The sequence below is a fragment of the Physeter macrocephalus genome, chromosome 9, assembly GCF_002837175.3.
Source record: "Physeter macrocephalus isolate SW-GA chromosome 9, ASM283717v5, whole genome shotgun sequence".
NCBI lineage: Eukaryota > Metazoa > Chordata > Mammalia > Artiodactyla > Physeteridae > Physeter > Physeter macrocephalus.
This window is the reverse complement of record NC_041222.1, coordinates 74,209,242-74,228,062: the sequence shown is the minus strand read 5'-3', so window position 1 is coordinate 74,228,062 and position 18,821 is coordinate 74,209,242. Positions and strand designations below refer to the sequence as shown.

General features: G+C 40.7%; 1 protein-coding gene across 4 annotated transcripts in view; it reads left to right on the top strand.

Moving 5' to 3' along the window:
• Nucleotides 1-18,821, top strand: part of UBAP2 (ubiquitin associated protein 2) — a 135,419-nt gene that overhangs the window by 28,390 nt on the left and 88,208 nt on the right. For all 4 annotated transcript variants that reach the window (XM_024132878.2, XM_028494060.2, XM_055087243.1 and 1 more), the window contains one exon: nucleotides 3,334-3,473. In XM_024132878.2, the coding sequence (XP_023988646.1) occupies nucleotides 3,375-3,473 (99 nt within the window). In that variant the 5' untranslated portion in view covers nucleotides 3,334-3,374. Of the gene's footprint in view, nucleotides 1-3,333; nucleotides 3,474-18,821 lie in introns of those variants that run through there.

Sequence of the window (18,821 nt, the reverse complement as noted above, 5' to 3'; positions counted from 1 at the left end):
GGAGCACAGGCTCCGGACGCGCAGGCTCAGCGGCCATGGCTCACGGGCCCAGCCGCTCCGCGGCATGTGGGATCCTCCCAGACCGGGGCGCGAACCCGGTTCCCCTGCATCGGCAGGCGGACGCGCAACCACTGTGCCACCAGGGAAGCCCCCCTAACCATTTTTAAAGTGTACTTTTTTGTGGCATTAAGTACATTCACATGGTTTTGTGACCATCCATCTTCAGAAGTTTTTATGTTTCTTCCTCAATGGAAACTCCATACCCAGTAAACAGTAACTCCCCATTTCTGCATGCTCCCAGCCTCTGGTAACCACTACTCAACTTTGCCTGTGAAATTGACTCTTCCAAGTAACTCATATAAGTAGAGTCATAGGGTATTTGTCCTTTTGTGTCTGGCTTATTTTACTTAGTATAATGTCCTCAAGGTTCATCCATGTTTGTTGCATGCATCAGAAATTCCTCCCTTTTTAAGGCTAAATAACATTCCATTGTATGTGTATACACCATATATGCTTATCCTTTCATCTATAGATAGAAACTTGGGTTGCTTCCACTTTTTAGCTACTGTGATTAATACTGCTATGAACATGGGTATACAACTATCTCTTTGAGACCCTACTTTTAATTCTTTTTGAGACCCTACTTTTAATTCTTTTTGGTGTATACCCAGAAGTGGAATTACTGAATTGACGGTAATTCTACTTTTGATTTTTTTTCTTGAGGACCTACCATACTGGTTTTCCGTAGTGGCTGCACCATTTTACATTCCTACCAGTGGTATTAAAGGATTCCAATTTCTCTGCATCTTCTCCAAAACGTATTTTCTATTTTTAATTTTTTATCATAATAGCTATCTACTGGGTGTGAAGTGTATTTTATTGTTATAATCGTGTTTTGATGGCATATTATATTTAGTTATATGCTTGGCACTTAGTAGCTCTTCAATAAATGTTGAGTAAATAAAGGAAAATTACAGTCATTTTTGTCTGTTTGGAAGGTTTATTGATTATAAGTGGTTTTTGCCTTAAGGTATAGCTTGCTCCTAGACATCACATTCTTTAAAAAAAATTTTTTTATTTATTTATTTGTTTTTGGCTGCATTGGGTCTTAGTTGAGGCACATGGGATCTTTCATTGCGGTGCGCAGGCTTAGTTGCACCACAGCCCGTGGAATCTTAGTTCCCTGACCAGAGATCGAACCTGCGTCCCCTGCATTGGAAGGTGGATTCTTAACCACTGGACCACCAGGGAAGTCCCCTAGACATCACATTTTGAATTACATTATTGCTGGTAAAATCCAGGCTGGACATAACGTCACCTTTGGGTTCAAATACTAACTGCAAATGGGAAGAGGCAGATAAAACTACATGTAGTATGGGGTTCCCCAACCCCCAGGCCACAGACTGGTACTGGTCCGTGGCCTGTTAGGAACTGGGCCGCACAGCAAAAGGTGAGCAGCGAGTGAATGAGCGAAGCTTCATCTGTATTTACAGCTGCTCCCTATCACTTGCATTACCACGTGAGCTCTGCCTCCTGTCAGATCAGTGGCGGCATTAGATTCTCATAGGAGCGCAAACCCTACTGTGAACTGTGCATGAGAGGGATCTAGGTTGCATGCTCCCTATGAGAATCTAATGCCTGATGATCTGAGGTGGAGCTGAGGGGGTGATGCTAGCGCTGGGGAGCAGCTGCAAATACAGATTATCATCAGCAGAGAGGTTTGACTGCACAGACACCATAATAAATCAGTTGCTTGCAGACTCATATCAAAACCCTATCAGTGAGTGGCAAGTGAAAACAAGCTCAGGGCTCCCACTGATTTTGCATTATGGTGAGTTGTATAGTTATTTCATTATATATTACAGTGTAATAATAGTAGAAATAAAGTGCCCAATAAATGTAATGCGATTGAATCATCCCAAAACCATCCCATCAACACCCCCGCCCACCATCCACCATCCATGGAAAAATTGTCTTCCAGGAAAATGGTCCCTGGTGCCAAAAAGGTTGGGGATCACTGATGTAGTAGTAACTACATACACTTGTCCCTTGGTATCTGCACAGGATTGGTTCTAGGACCTCCCTCGGATACCAAAATTTGTGGATGCTCATGTCCCTTATAGAAATGGCATAACAGGGACATCCATGGTGGTCCAGCGGTTAAGACTCTGTGCTTCCATTGCATGGGGCACACGTTCTATCCCCGGTTGGGGAATGAAGATTCCGCATGCCACATGGCGTGGCCAAAAAAAAAAAGAAAAAAGAAATGGCATGATATTTCTTGAATATAACCTATACACATCCTCCTGTATACTTTAAATCATCTCTAGGACTTCCCTGGTGGCAGTAGTTAAGAATCCGCCTGCCAGTGCAGGGGTCACAGGTTCGATCCCTCTTCCGGGAAGATCCCACATGCCGCAGAGCAGCTAAGCCCGTGTGCCACAACTACGGAGCCTGTGCTCTAGAGCCCACGAGCCACAACTGTTGAACCTGTGTGCCACAACTGCTGAACCTGTGTGCCACAACTACTGAAGCCCGCGCACCTAGAGCCCATGTTTCACGATAAGAGAAGCCACCACGATGAGAAGCCTGTGCACCACAACTAGGGAAAGCAGCGAACACCCAATGCAGCCAAAAATAAATAAATACATTAATTAATTTAAAAAAAGGGAAATATCTCTAGATTACTTATAATACCTAATATAATGTAAATGCTATGTAAATAGTTGCGATAGTGTGGCAGACTCAAAGTTTTGCTTTTTGAAACTTTCTGAAAAAATTTTTTTCTAATATTTTTTGTGGTTGGTTGAATCTGTGGATGCAGAGGGATGGTTATATAGTGGTAAAATAATTGCTGGTTAAAATTGGTGATATTTGATATTTTTGTTTAAAATTGCTATAATCATAAACCATAGGCGTTTAGACTGCTTTAGTAAATTGGCTTAAGAGCTACCAGGAAAATCTAAAATCCTAATGGTTTGTTTCTTGAGAATTTGCATTCTAGGGAACCTTTATTTTTTTTATTTTTTTTTATTTTTTGTGGTGCGCGGGCCTCTCACTGCCGTGGCCTCTCCAGTTGCGGAGCACAGGCTCCAGACGCACAGGCTCAGCGGCCATGGCTCACGGGCCCAGCCGCTCCGCGGCATGTGGGATCCTCCCGGATCGGGGCACGAACCCGTGTACCCTGCATTGACAGGCGGATTCTCAACCACTGCGCCACCAGGGAAGCCCAACCTTTATGTTTTATCTCACATTTCTTCCTTATCCCTGAATTTTATCCTTGTCGTTTTCTATAATCTGGAAGTTTTGCTTACTGTGTCTGCTTTCTTTCAGATTTTCTATTTTGTGCATACATTATTTTGTATATACTGTATATGATGACTTCGGTGAGCAGTGACCGGTCCAGAGGTGCTCGGGAAAAGCCACAGATTTCAGCGACACAGGCAACACAACTGCAGAAACAAGTGGTACAGGTAAGTTTTTGTGGAACTCTTGTTTGCTTTGTTTAAAATTACAGAAATTAAGGGGGCACGTGTGCTTTAATGTTTTCTTTTTTAGGAAACCTGGGATTTTGAAACTTGTTTTTAAAAAGTAGGTTGTGTATAAGAGGAAAGAGTAGATACTGATTCAGGTAACGTGGGACATTGTTTCTTAACTACTTAATCCTGAACTTTTTCCTCCTACCTGTTAGCACCTAGGCCATCTCCTTTTCTTTATTATTATTATTATTATTATTTTAAATTATTTATTTGGCTGTGCCTGGTCTTAGTTGTGGCTAGCTGGCTTTTAGTTGCGGCATGCAGGATCTAGTTCCCGACCAGAGGTCAAACCCAGGCCTCCCTGCATTGGGAATGTGGAGTCTTAACCACTGGACCACCAAGGAAGTCCTTTCTTTTCTTTATTATTAATCTAGGTGTGTCCCTGGAATGTAATGCGAAAATCCCAAGTATATGGAGAAGTAATACTCTGAAGTAGAGAAATATCTGAATTATACAAGTTTTTAAAAATATTTATTTATTTATTTTTGGCTGTGTTTGGTCTTCGTTGCTGCGCGTGGGCTTTCTCTAGTTGCGGTGAGTGGGGGCTGCTCTTCATTTCAGTGCGTGGGCTTCTCATTGCGGTGGCTTCTCTTGTTGTGGAGCACAGGCTCTAGGCTCGCGGGCTTCAGTAGTTGTGGCACGTGGGCTCAGTAGTTGTGGCTCACGGGCTCTAGAGCGCAGGCTCAGTAGTTGTGACGCACAGGCTTAGTTGCTCCACGGAATGTGGGATTCGGACCTCCCTATTCCCTGAGGCACAACCACATTGATATTAGGGCAATTAGTAATTCTACAATGGCCTCTGAGTGTTCAAGTGAAAGGAAAAATTGGTTGTCTCTCACTTTAAATCAGAAGTGAGAAATGGTTAAACTTAGTGCGGCGGGCACGTCAAAAGCAGAGATAGGCCAAAAGCTAGGCCTCTGGCACCAAAGAGTTAGCCAAGTTGTGAATGCAAAGGAAAAGTTCTTTTTTTTTAAAAAAAAAATTAATAAATTTATTCTATTTATTTCTGGCTGTGTTTGGTCTTCGTTGCTGCGCGTGGGCTTTCTCTAGTTGTGGTGAGAGGGGGCTACTCTTTGTTGCAGTGCGCGGGCTTCTCATTGCAGCGGCTTCTCCTGTTTCAGAGCAAGGGCTCTAGGCACGTGGGCTTTAGTAGTTGCAGCTTGTGGGCTCAGTAATTGTGGCTCGCAGGCTCTAGAGCGCAGGCTTAGTAGTTGTGGCACATGGGCTTTGTTGCTCCCCGGCATGTGGGATCTTCCCTGACCAGGGCTCGAACCCATGTCCCCTGAGGTGGCAAGTGGATTCTTAACCACTGCGCCACCTGGGAAGTCCCTGAATTATACAATTTTAAAAAGCTGCCTTTTCTGGGACTTCCTTGGTGGTCTAGTGGTTAAGACTCTGCACTTCCACTGCACTTCCACTGCAGGGGGTGTGGGTTCGATACCTGTGGGAACTAAGATCCCACATGCTGCATGGTGCAGCGAAACAAACAAAACCTTCCTTTTCTTTCATGCATCGTTACCTAGGAAGAGTGCTTTAATCTTAGAAAGGCCTTTTTTTTTTTTTTTAATTATTTAATTAATTTTTGGCTGCGTTGGGTCTTCATTGCTGCAGCGGGCTTTCTCTAGTTGTGGTGAGCAGGGGATACTCTTCTTTGTGGTGGGTGGGCTTCTCACTGTGGTGGCTTCTCTTGTTGCGGAGCACAGGCTCTAGGCACCCGGGCTTCAGTAGTTGTGGCACACGGGCTCAGTAGTTGTGGTGCACGGGCTTAGTTGCTCCACGGCATGTGGGATATTCCCGGACCAGGGCTAGAACCCGTGTCCCCTGCATTGGCAGGCGGGTTCGCAACCACTGTGCCACCAGGGGAAGTCCCTTAGAAAGGCTTTTAATGAACAAGATCCATTTGTATAAAATATTTAATGTTAAATAGTCCCTCCTTCTCAATTTGTTTGTATTATTATTTTAAATGAAGTGAGATAATCCAATTAAAATGCTAGCTAAACACAGTACATGGTGCAAAATTGAGCATTTTATACATGTTGTTGACTAGATTGGCAAACATTTTTTCAGAGGCAGTATGGAAGTAAGTAAATAAACCTTATGCAGTCCATCATAATTTCAGATTGATGATTTGACTGTACTTTGATAGCTAATTACAGGTACTTTTTTTTAACAAGTTCCCTGTTGATGTTAAGGGACATAGGAGATGGAGTCAACTCAGTGGTTGCATCATATCTTCCAGTATAAGGTTAGCCTTGTATTTTGCTGCTATCAACAAACATCTTTTATTTAGTGTTTGCTCCTAAATACACTTACCCTGATAGGTATTTATTCACAACTGACCAAGAAAGGGTGGCTATTGTGGGAAAAATTTGGACTTTTTGTATGGAGTAGGCCTTCCCTGTATAGATGAATGCTTAAGAAAATGTTTGTTTCATGAATAGCCTAAATACAAGTTATAAGTAGTCATAGGTACAATCCTGCTACAATCAAATATAAATTAAAACATTTTATTTTGTTATTTATCAAATCAGTAAAGATTAAATATTAAAAGTGAATTGTTGGGAATGTAAACTGTCTCCATCTTCCACGCAAATAAAATCCTTGGAATGATTTCCAGAGAATCAAAGTCTCGGGAATGGAGGAAGGAGGGCTCCCTTCCTGCCAAGTGTTGTCCCTAATTGTTTTTCCATTGGCCCTTTGGGGATGGCTCATTTTATATAATTAGAAGAAAAAAGCTGCCCACTGAGCTTTGAGAAGGATTCCTAGACCCTTAGATTTCTGATTTTCCTTGTAAAAAAAAAATTTTGTGAGAATTTCTCAAAGGAGTATTAGTAAAATTGTCCATGTTCATTTATCCATTAACCCCATTCTGGGAAGTACTTCCTAAGGAAGCAACCTGAAATTGGGGGTGGGGTGTGTGTGCTTCATTCCACAAGATGCTTATCGCCCAATTCTAAATGTGTAACGGTAGAGGTGTACTGAGATACCCTATGGAGGTAGCAGGATATAAGAGAAAAACTGATGAGCTCTTTTGAATCTGAATAAACCTGGGTTTGGGACCTAAGTTTACCACTTTACCAATTAGATGTATTACTTAAGTCTCTTTGAACCTCAGTTTAAAAAAAAAAAATGCTTGGAGAGTTAGAGAAAAGTTTCAAGAGTAGTATACATAATTCCCAAATATCCTTCTTCCAGATCCCCCCAGATTTTACATATTTACCATGTTTACTAATTTATCCTTTTCTCTCTCCTTCTATGAAGGGGAAACTACACACAGCTTTTCCCCTGAACCTTTGGAGGATAAGTTGCAGATATGGTGCATCTTTACCCCTAAATACTTTAGTGTGTATATTTTTAAAAATGAGGATCTTATTTTACGTAATCATAGTACAGTTATCAAAAATCAGGAAATCAGCTCATCTAATGTAACCTGTACATTGTATTCATATTTTCCTGATTGTCCCAATAGTCCTTTTTAGCTAATTAAGTCCTTAATCATCATACATTGTATTCAGGTGTCAATTCTTCTTAGTCTCTTTTAAAAAAAATAAATTTATATATTTATTTTATTTATTTGGCTGTGTTGGGTCTTCGTTGCTGTGCACGGGCTTACTCTAGTTGCAGCAAGTGGGGGCTACACTTTGTTGCGGTGTGCAGGCTTCTCATTGTGGTGGCTTCTCTTGTTGTGGAGCACGAGCTCTAGGCGCACAGGCTTCAGTAGTTTTGGCACATGGGCTCAGTAGTTGTGGCTCGCGGGCTCTAGATCACAGGCTCAGTAGTTGTGGCTCATGGGCTTAGTTGCTCCGCAGCATGTGGGATCTTCCTGGACCAGGGCTTGAACCTGTGTCCCCTGCATTGGCAGGTGGATTCTTAAGCACTGTGCCACCAGGGGAGTCCCTTTTAATGTGGTCTCTGTTTCATGACATTGATGTATTTGAAGAATATAGGCCATCTATTTTGTAGAATGTCTCCCAATTTCAGTTTGTATGATATTTCCTCATGATGAGAGGGGGGGTTATGCATTTTTGGTAGAAATACCACAGAAATGATGATCTTTTTTTAAAATTAATTTAATTTTGGCTGCGTTGGGTCTCCGTTGCTGTGCGTGAACTTCTCTCTAGTTGCAGCAAGAGGGGGCTACTCTTCGTTGTGGTGCGTGGGCTTCTCACTGTGGTGGCTTCTCTTGTTGTGGAGCACGGGCTGTAGGGCGTGTGGGCTCAGTAGTTTTGGTGCATGGGCTTAGTTGCTCCGCGGCATGTGGGCTCTTCCCAGACCAGGGCTCGAACGCATGTCCCCTGCATTGGCAGGCATATTCTTAACCACTGCGCCACCAGGGAAGTCTTGATGATCTGTTCTTAATGCATCATATTATGACGTATAGGACATAGGTTTGTCTTATAAACTCGTAATCAATTTTGTTATTTGATTATCTAGTATGTGGGGAGATAAAACTCTGGTTTTTAAAAATGTAAAATGAAGTATGCTAATATTGAACTTAAAAATAAAAGTTATTTTATGAGCAAAAATGGGCTTATTTGAGAATAGCAGAGAATTGCAATTCAGAACAAGCAAGCCACGGCAAAAACCATAGGCAAGGGACTTCCCTGGTGGTCCAGTGGTAGAAAATCTGCCTTCCTATGCAGGGGATGCGGGTTCAATCCCTGGTCGGGGAACTAAGATCCCACATGCCGCGGGGCAACTGAGCCCGCGCGCCACAACTACTGAGCCCGTGTGCCGCAAACTACAGAGCCCACGTGCTCTGGAGCCTGCGCCACAACCAGAGAAGAGAAAACCCACATGCCATAACTAGAGAGAAGCCCGCGCACCGCAACGAAGAGCCCACGCGCCACAGTGAAAGATCCCGCATGCCTCAACGAAGATCCTGCATGCCACAAGTAAGACCCGACATAGCCAAGAAAATAAAGAAAAGAAAAACAAAACTAAAACAACCATAGGCGAGTCCCAGGAACAGAGGAACAGGAAGTTGGGAGGGGTTGTTTGGAGCAAGTCCATTAGAGTAAAGTGAGGTTCAGGGTATTAAGGATTTCTCATTAGCTGAGTTGCTGGAGTAGTTGACTTCTTGTAGGGATGCAGTGTACATCTTTTCCCATTGGGGCCTGCAATGATAGTTTTTCCTGTAATTGACCTTTAGTGGTACTGCATGAGAGCTTCCCCTTCTGGCCTCCTGATTCCATTTTAGCGAGGTTTCCCGTTGTTATTCTCACAGTATTTACTTTGCAGGATGGTTGGAAGGAATTAGAAATTGCATAAGTTGTGTTCAGGAAATGGTAGCTTTTATTGTATATTCCACATAAGTTATGAAGTGATTATAATATTTGAAATTTTGATGGAAAAGGCCCGGTTATTGAAAGGAGCCAATATTATAGCACAACTGTTAAAACATTTAAGAAAAAAGAATAGTAGGCTGTATTAATAATGCTTATCTTTGGATGGTGGGCATAAGGATGATTAAAAACAAAAAATCCTACTTCATTATATTTTCCAAATTTACTGGGTGACAGATCCAGCACAAAACATTTGGCTCCACTAGAAAAGCTATGAACACATTCTTCATTGTGAAAGTAGCTTTAGCTCCTTATGAGCCAAGTGAATGAAAGAGAGATCCAGAGAAAGTTAGTAATGCTATTTTTCTTGGCAAGAGTTTTTTTCCACTTGACAGTTGTATGGTGGATGTCACTAATGTTTGTTGTAGGGGAGGGTGTATAACCTTGTTAACTTACCCCTTGATTCTGCTTTTTCCTCTGATTTCACAAGCTGTGCAGATCTCTTGACACATGCTAGAGCTCAGCCTGACAACTTGCCTCTCATACTCTAATTTGTTTGGTGCTTTGGTTTTCAAATATTTAAAGTAATTTTCTTTGGACTAGGTCAGTCAGCAAAGGAAAAAAATATTTAAAGTTCTGATTTAAAACGTTTTATATTTCATCACTGTGCTATGCTAGTATTGCAATACTGTACTTGTTAAATCACTGTCAAGTGCATCAGCTGTGCTTTCAGAAGTTATGTCTAGATGGTCTGTAATCTCTTAGGAATAAAACAGATGATATCACTGAAGAGAAATGCAAAGAATCACAGTATTTAAGCTGAAAAAGCTAAGTCTGAATAAATTAGTAATTGGTATTTACCTTACACATGGTAATGAATAGTGACTTCACGGTTAGAAATGTGTGGGCACAACAGAAGCAGCCACATAGCACAGGGAGATCAGCTCGGTGCTTTGTGACCACCTAGAGGGGTGGGATAGGGAGGGTGGGAGGGAGACACAAGAGGGAGGAGATATGGGGATGTATGTATATGTATAGCTGATTCACTTTGTTATAAAGCAGAAACTAACACACCATTGTAAAGCAATTATACTCCAATAAAGATGTTAAAAAAATAATGTGAAAAGAAATATGTAGAAGCCCTAGACTGTTGTCTACAGCAAAATGCTCTTGGTAATGACTATTCTGCTTATAATCTTTACTGGAAGTCTGTCAACTTTCTTATTAATATTTTATAAGATATTTTAATAGAATTGGGGAGCTTTCTTTGTTTCTGTAACTTGTATACATTTAGGAAGCACAGGCAATTCTCTGGCAGTTTTTAAGTTTAAATATTGCTGCCTTTAGAGCTATTATTGTAGTTATCTTCCCCTTTCCCCTATTACTTTTAATTGATCCTACATCCCTTTTCAGAAAGATATTACAGCCAGATCCCCTGGCTTTGGTGTATCTTATACTCTGTGAAATTTCTATATGCCATATTTTCAGTGTGAGAAGTCTTGAACCCGGCACATTCTGCTAATAAACATCATACAGTGAGTGAGTGAATTTCTACAAGTGGTTTGCAGTTCACTTTCTTGGATTTTTTTCCCATTATTTTATATATATATATATATGTGTGTGTGTGTGTGTGTGTATTTTTAATTGAAGTACAGTTGATTTACGCATTGTTTCAGGTGTACAGCAGAGTGATTCAGTTTTTTATATATATATATATATATATATATATATATTTTCAGATTATTGTCCATTATAGATTACTATATCAAATACAGTTCCCTTTTTCTTGCAGTAAATCCTTGTTGCTTAACTATTTTCTGTAGAGTAGTTTGTATCTGTTAATCCCGTACTCCTCTAATTTATCCCTCCTCTGCTTTCTTTCCCCTTGGGTAACTATAAGTTTGTTTTCTATGTCTGTGAGTCTGTTTCTGTTTTGTATATCGATTCATTGCTATTATTTTTTATTTTACTGATTGATTTATTGATTGATTGCTGCACTGCATGGCATGCGGAACTTCCCCGATCAGGGATTGAACCCACACCTCCTGCAGTGGAAGTGTGGAGTCTTAACAGCTGGACCACCAGGGAAGTCCGGTATTATTTTTTAGATTCCATATGTAAGTGATATCATATAATACTTGTCTTTCTCTGTCTTCATTTATATTTTTTATTTTAGCTCCTGTTTAACATCTGTGTTTTCCCCTTCTTTTCCTTTGCTTCTCCCTCCTTTCCTTCCTCCCTCCCTCCCTCCCTTCCTTCCTTCTTCGTTGGGTCTTTGTTGCTGCACGCGGTCTTTCTCTAGTTGCAGCAAGCGGGGGCTACTCTTCATTGCTGTGCGTGGACTTCTCATTGCTGTGGCTTCTCTTGTTGCGGAGCACAGGCTCTACGTGCGTGGGCTTCAGTAGTTGTGGCACATGAGCTCAGTAGTTGTGGCTTGCGGGCTCTAGAATGCAGGCTCAGTAGTTGTGGTGCATGGGCTTAGCTGCTCCACGGCATGTGGGATCTTCCTGGACCAGGGATCGAACCTGTGTCCCCTGCATTGGCAGGCGGATTCTTTCTTTATAAATTTATAAATTTATTTATTTATTTTTGGCTGTGTTGGGTCTTCGTTTCTGTGCGAGGGCTTTCTCTAGTTGTGGCAAGCGGGGGCCACTCTTCATCGCGGTGCGTGGGCCTCTCACTGTCGCGGCCTCTCTTGTTGTGGAGGACAGGCTCCAGACGCGCAGGCTCAGTAGTTGTGGCTCACAGGCCCAGTTGCTCGCGGCATGTGGGATCTTCCCAGACCAGGGCTCGAACCCATGTCCCCTGCATTGGCAGGCAGATTCTCAACCACTGTGCCACCAGGGAAGCCCCGGCAGGCGGATTCTTAAGCATTGCACCACCAGGGAAGTCCCTTGCCCTTTCTTTTTGACCTTCTTCCAGACCTCTTTTTCTGATCTGCTGAAACTTTCCCCCCCTAACATTTTATTATGAAAATGTTCAAATATAACGAGAAGCTGAAAGAGTTGTACAGCAAACACCCATACACTCACAATTACCTTTTTTGCTGTATTTGTTTTACCACATCTGACTAGCTATCCATTATGCTATCTTATTTTTTTGATGCATTTCAAAGTGAAGACATCAATATACTTTACCCTTGAACACTTTAGCTTATATATCATTAACTAGAGTTTAATATTTATCTAGGTTTCTCTTTTTTTTTGTGAAATTTACATACAGACATTTTAAGTGTATCAGATCATTTTTTGTAGGATGCGTATACTTGTGTAACCCAGTCTCCTATCAAGATACAGAACATCACCCTCATCCCAGAAAGTTCTGCTCATTTTAATTTTCAAAAACATAATTTTTATTTTATATTTATTTATTAATTATTTGTTTATTAATTTTGGCTGTGCTGGGTCTGAGTTGTAGCATGCGTGATCTTTAGTTACGGCATGCCGGCTCTAGTTGCGGCATGCGAACTCTTAGTTTCAGCATGTGGGATCTAGTTCCCTGACCAGGGATCGAACTCAGGCCCCCTACATGGGGAGCGCAGAGTCTTACCCACTGGACCACTGGGGAAGTCCCTTATTTTATTTTCTTGGTACAGACACCTGCTTTAGAGTTCTGGTGATTTTCTTAATGTACCATTGACTGCTTTCCACCTTGCCCCGAACTCTCATTTCCATCTTTCTCTGTGCTTCTTTTCATTTGTTTCTCGAAGGTTTCCTATGACTAATGCAGACGGGGTTCTCCCAGTTCTTGTACATGTTGTAGTCACTTTTCTTAGTCTTCAAATGTAAAGTGACAGAAGAAACATCTCCTTTTACATCCCTTCCTTCTTGTGGCCACACTAGCCTAGACTGTCATGACTGCATTCTTAGACTGTTCAAATAGCTTCTTCCCTTGTTGGGAGGCAGCATGATTGATATACTGGATACTACACACCTCTGGTAGTTAGGAGGTTTGTGCCAGTAACACCCAGCATAAAGCATGAGTAAATTACTTAGGGGCACAGTATGGAGTTGAACTGTATTACTACCTCTTAAGATCTTTCTAGCAATAAAACAGAAGCTCTACTTTATGATTTAATAATTTTTATTATAGGAACTTTTTGATTTTATAGAAAGAATGCTTCATGGATGAATAGTTTCATGATGGTTATTTACCAAATTACTGTTGGCCCTATCCTGTATAATACTTTTAATGTGTTTTTCTCAAATTTTGGCATTTTTCTGAGAGACAGAGTGTGTGTCTGTGTGTACTAATATTTTAAAGCTGTAAGAATTTAGTTCATGCATATATTCTACTTTCCTTGCTTAATTGCCTAAGGACTTTCCCTGTCTAATTGCATTGATTAGACTCTTCAGTACAAATGGTTGGAACAGACAGCCTTATTTTGTTCTTGATCTTAGGAGGAAAGCTTTCAGTTGTCTTTCACCATTAAGTAGAATGTTAAATTGTAGGTTTTTTAAGTTGACTTTATTAGGTTGGGGAAGTTCCTTTCTATTTCTGATTTGTAGGGGTTTTTTTTGTTTGTTTATCCTAAAAGGGTATTGGATCTTATCAAATTCTTTTTCTGTGTCTACTGAAATAATCATGTGGGTTTTGTCTGTTATTCTGTTAATATGGTGTATTACGTTAAGATGTTAAACAACCTTGCGTTCTTAGGATAAACTTAATTTGGTCATGGTACATATTGGTAAGTTGCTGGTATGGAAAGGTTTGCTAGGATTTTGTGGGGGGATATTTTTCTACAGTTGTCTTTTCTTGTGATGTCTTTGCTTTTGGTATCAGGGTAATACTGGCCACATAGAATGAGTTAGAAAATGTTCTCTTCTCTATTTTTTGGGGAAAGTTTGTGAAAAATTGGTGATTGATGTTCTTTCATTGTTTGGTAGAATTTACCAGTGAAGCCATCTGGGCCTGGGTTTTTCTTTGATGACGAATTCAATCACTTGTTACAGATTTTCAGTTCTTCTTGAGTCAGTTTCAGTAGTTTGAGTCTTTTTAGGAATTTGCCTTTTTAGACAAAATTGTTGATTTTTGTCTAGGTTATCCAGCTTGATGGCATACACTTGTTCATGGTTATTTTCTTATAATCCTTTTTATTCCTCTAAAGTTTGTAGTGATGTTCCCTATTTCATTCCTAATTTTAATAACTTGAGGCTTCTCTCTCTTTTCTTGGTTGTTCTAGCTAAAAAGTTTGTCAATTTGGTTGATTTTTCTCTTCTTTATTTCGTTTATTTCTACTGTAGTTTCTATTATTTCTTTCTTTAAGAAACTGTTTTGGAATCGGTGTTTTGGAAGATTTGCCGAAAAGTTGGAAAATGATACAGAGGTCTCTACAACATTTACCAATCTTCCCTTAATGCTAACATTTTATATCAAATGTTGGCAAACTTTTCCCAAAAAGGGTCAGATGGCAAGTATTTTATGCTCTGCAGGCCACACACAATCTCTGTTGCATGTTCCTTCTTTGTTTTTGTTGTATTACAACATTTTTAAAAAAAATTTATTTATGTTTGGCTGTGTTGGATCTTAGTTGCAGCACGCGGGGCATGAGGGATCTTTTGTTGCAGCACGTGGGTTCTTCAATGTGGCGTGCGGGCTTCTCTCTAGTGTGGCTTGTGGGTTTTCTCTAGTTGAGGTGCGTAGGCTCCAGAGTGCATGGGCTCTGTAGTTTGCGGCACACAGGCTCTCTAGTTGAGGCGCCTGAGCTCAGTAGTTGTGGCGCATGGGCTTAGTTGCCCTATGGCATGTGGGATCTTAGTTCCCCGACCAGGGATCGAACCCGCGTCCCCTGCATTAGAAGGCAGATTCTTTCTTTACCACTGGACCACCAGGGAAGTCCCTACAACTTTTTAAAAATTTTAAAACCTTTCTTAGCTGGCACACCATACAAAAATCAGATCTTAGGCTATAGTTTACTAACTTCTGTCTTATATAATTACCTGTCAAGAGTAAGATAATAACATTGGCACAATATTATTAAATTAATACAGTCTTTATTTGGGTTTCCCTAGTTTTTCCACTAAGGTCTCTTTTCTTTCTTGTTTTAAATATTTATTTACTTGGCTGCGTCAGGTCTTAGTTGTGGCATGTGGGATCTTCCTTGTGGCATGTGGGATCTTTTTGTTGCGGTGCACGGGCTTAGTTGCCCCATGGCATGTGGGATCTTAGTTCCCTGACCAGAGATCGAACCTGCGTCCTCTGCATTGGAAGGCAGATTCTTAACCACTGGACCACCAGGGAAGTCCCAAGTTCTCTTTTCTGTTCCAGGATTTGTTTTCATGTCTCCTTAGTCTCTTCTGATCTGCAACAGTTTTTCAGTCTTTCCTTGTTTTTAATGAGCATTGCACATTTGAAGAGTATATATATAGGTTTTTAAAGTAATTACTTGGTTACCTGTCATCCTCCAAAGGTGAATAATTAGTATTAAAAATATTATTATGAACTTATGAATTTAAACATTTGAAGGGTTTCAGTTATTTCTAGTTATTACCCTTTTTGAAGTTGAAATTATCCTATCTTTGACCAGGTCTCTTCAAATTGGCTCCTGAGGGCTTTTTGACTTTATAGTAATCTTTGATGGTTTCTTCATAAACTGGTATGATGAGTTATTCCAGACTTATCTTGTATAATTCCTGCTGTATACCTAGATCAGACATTGCTCTAAGGAATCCTGGCATCTTTTAGTAGGAAATGGCACTTTAGAGACCTCAATCTGGTAACTGATGTTTATTGTTACTGGGTTTGCCATTGTTTATAGGTCTCTGCAGTGGACAGAGTTAAAAGTAAAATGCCTCATGAGTTAGTAATGCTGATAGTTCAAATTCAGGACTACAGGATTTTCACTTGTTTTATATTACATTTTGATCACTTCTACACTGAGAATACTAGTTTCTTTAGAACCAGGGGATGGTATAATTATATATATACTTTTTTTTTTTTTTTTTTTTTTTTTTGGTGGTACGTGGGCCTCTCACTGTCGTGGCCTTTCCCGTTGCGGAGCACGGGATCCGAACATGCAGGCTCAGCGGCCATGGCTTACGGGCCCAGCCGCTCCGCGGCACGTGGGATCTTCCCGGACCGGGGCACGAACCCGCATCCCCTGCATCGGCAGGCGGACTCTCAACCACTGCGCCACCAGGGAAGCCCCACATATTTTTTTAATTTAAGTTTTTTGGCTGCGTTGGGTCTTCGTTGCTCCGTGTGGGCTTCCTCTAGTTGGGGCGAGTGGGGGCTACTCTTTGTTGCGGTGTGCAGGCTTCTCATTGCGGTGGCTTCTCTTGTTGTGGAGCACGGGCTCTAGGTACGTGGGCTCAGTAGATGTGACTCGTGGGCTCTAGAGCACAGGCTCAGTAGTTGTGGCGCATGGGCTTAGTTACTCCGTGGCATGTGGGATCTTCCCGGACCAGGGCTCGAACCCATGTCCCCTGCATTGGCAGGTGGATTCTTAACCACTGCGCCACCAGGGGAGTCCTGATATAAATGTTTACATCCTTTGCTGGAGCAACAATGTGTGTATCAGTCTCCGATTCTGTAAAAATTTTCTGAATTTAGGATTTTAAATTTTATCTTGAAGTCGGTTGATAGAACAAATGTCTAACTGAATAGTTTCTGCCGACTTGAAATTTCAAGGAAACTGCTTCGTTTTTTTGCTTCAGCTCCTTTTGTAGTAGCTTTTAAACTGACAGTAGTAACTTGCAGGATGATCACACTTGCACATCTGAGGGCCTTGGTCTTTATTAGTATTGGTGAAAATTGTTCAACAACCAAGAGGCCCTCTGTGTATGGACCTGGGAAGTAAGTGTCTACAATTCTTTGACACAAACAGGGATCTCATAGCCACCCTTGTTTTTGCTGTTTGCTATCTTATAATGTGACTCCGTACTTGGGAACCATTGTCAGCTGTCATTCCATTATTTTATGACACAGCCAGTGTTTTTGGTTATCTAGAATAAGTTAGTCACTCTGCTGGAGTTCAGTAACTTGTTATCTGCTTTCTTTTATAATGGTTACTACTTGGTTTTTCACTGTGACAGCCTTAATACAAGACCGCCTCCATTAATAGCCTTCAAAGCATATTTTACTTGATAGAGGTGGTCCTCAAGTGAAAAAATGCTGTGGCTGCTAATGCCAGCCTGAAGGAAAGATTGGTGTACCCACCGCCCCAGGGTACAGCCTTTGGTACCCATGGCACCTGAATCAGCCGATAAGCTCCATCTGAAACTTGTAAGATTCCCCCTCTACCCCCCTTTAAATATTATACTGTATCTACATACCCTGTTCATGTGCCCATTGTATACTATACTTTCTCCATTTGAGACATCATTTAGTTTTCCTTCTACAATAAGTATATGCTTAATAGTCACCATTAATACTTAGGTCAGTATCTCTAGTGATTTTGGTTGTTTGAAGCCAATGCTGTTATTGATTCCTCAGGAAAGGCTCATGAGAATAACAGTCCCTGTTTTCTTCTGTGCTGGTAACAATTTATGCCCTTTCTATTTGAGCATAAAGTCAGTTTTGCTCTCTATAAATGCTAGGCTCATATTTTCTTCACTTGAGTATCTTAAAATGTTACTTACTTTTCTTTTTGCATAAAGCACTGCTTTTGACAAGTTTAATGACACTCTGATTTCTTTCCCTTATAAGTCTTTTGTCACTTCTGCCTACATGCACAATGGATATTTTTGTCTTAGAGTCCAGATATTTTACTAGAAAATTTCTCAGTATGGGTTGTTATGGGTTGATATTCTTAAGTATGGTGTATTTTCTTTCACAAATTTTAACATTATTCTATTTGCTTTCCAGACATTTTTCTTGAATTTTAGCTTTAAACATTTGTACTGTTCCCTTTCTGTCCTTGTCTTCTTCAGAGACTTGTATTGTCCACAGATTCAGGTTGAGTTGTCTTTTGCCTACATTCAACATTTGACACTTTCTTTCTACCATTCTTTTATCTTTTCTTTTTCCTTTTTTAAATTTCTTTTTTACTTAAAGTATTTTTTCCTCTTTCACCTTTTATTTCTCTTGTAGCATTAACTGTTAAGTTTATTTTTGTGTTCCTTCTAGTTTAGTCTTCATTTCTGAATTAGAAAAACTTAGACATAAAATGTTATTCTTTTATGTCTTTATTGTTTTCTTCATGATCAGTCTTTTAGTGCATTTTGAAACAGAAGATAGCAGTTTTGCTTTTTTCCCTAGGCACCTTTTTTGGTGTACTGTCATTGGTTATGGGGGCTGTTATCCTGCTTATATTCTTTTTCTCTTATAGTAACTTTGTATGGGATTTGACCTTTAATTTTCTTTTTTTTTTTTTAACATCTTTACTGGAGTATAATTGCTTTACAATGGTGTGTTAGTTTCTGCTTTACAACAAAGTGAATCTGTTATACATATACATATGTTCCCATATCGGCTGCTTCCCACTAGCTATCCACCCTACGTTTGGTAGTGTATATATGTCCATGCCACTCTCTCACCCTTCCTCCTCCCCATAGCCTCAAGTCCATGCTCTAGTATGTCTGTGTTTTATTCCCATCCTACCCCTAGGCTCTTCATGACATTTTTTTTTTCTTAGATTCCATACATATTTGTTAGCATACGGTATTTGTTTTTCTCCTTCTGACTTACTTCACTCTGTATGACAGACACCAGGTCCATCCACCTCACTACAAATAACTCAATTTCTTTTCTTTTTATGGCTGAGTAATATTCCACTGTATATATGTGCCACATCTTCTTTATCCATTCATCTGTTGATGGACACTTAGGTTGCTTCCATGTCCTGGCTATTGTAAATAGAGCTGCAATGAACATTTTGGTACATAACTCTTGGTTTTTTTTTTTTTTTCTTTTTTTTGGCGTTACGCGGGTCTCTCACTGTTGTGGCCTCTCCCGTTGCAGAGCACAGACTCCAGACACGCAAGCTCAGTGGCCATGGCTCACGGGCCTAGCCGCTCCGCGGCATGTGGGATCTTCCCGGACCGGGACACGAACCCGT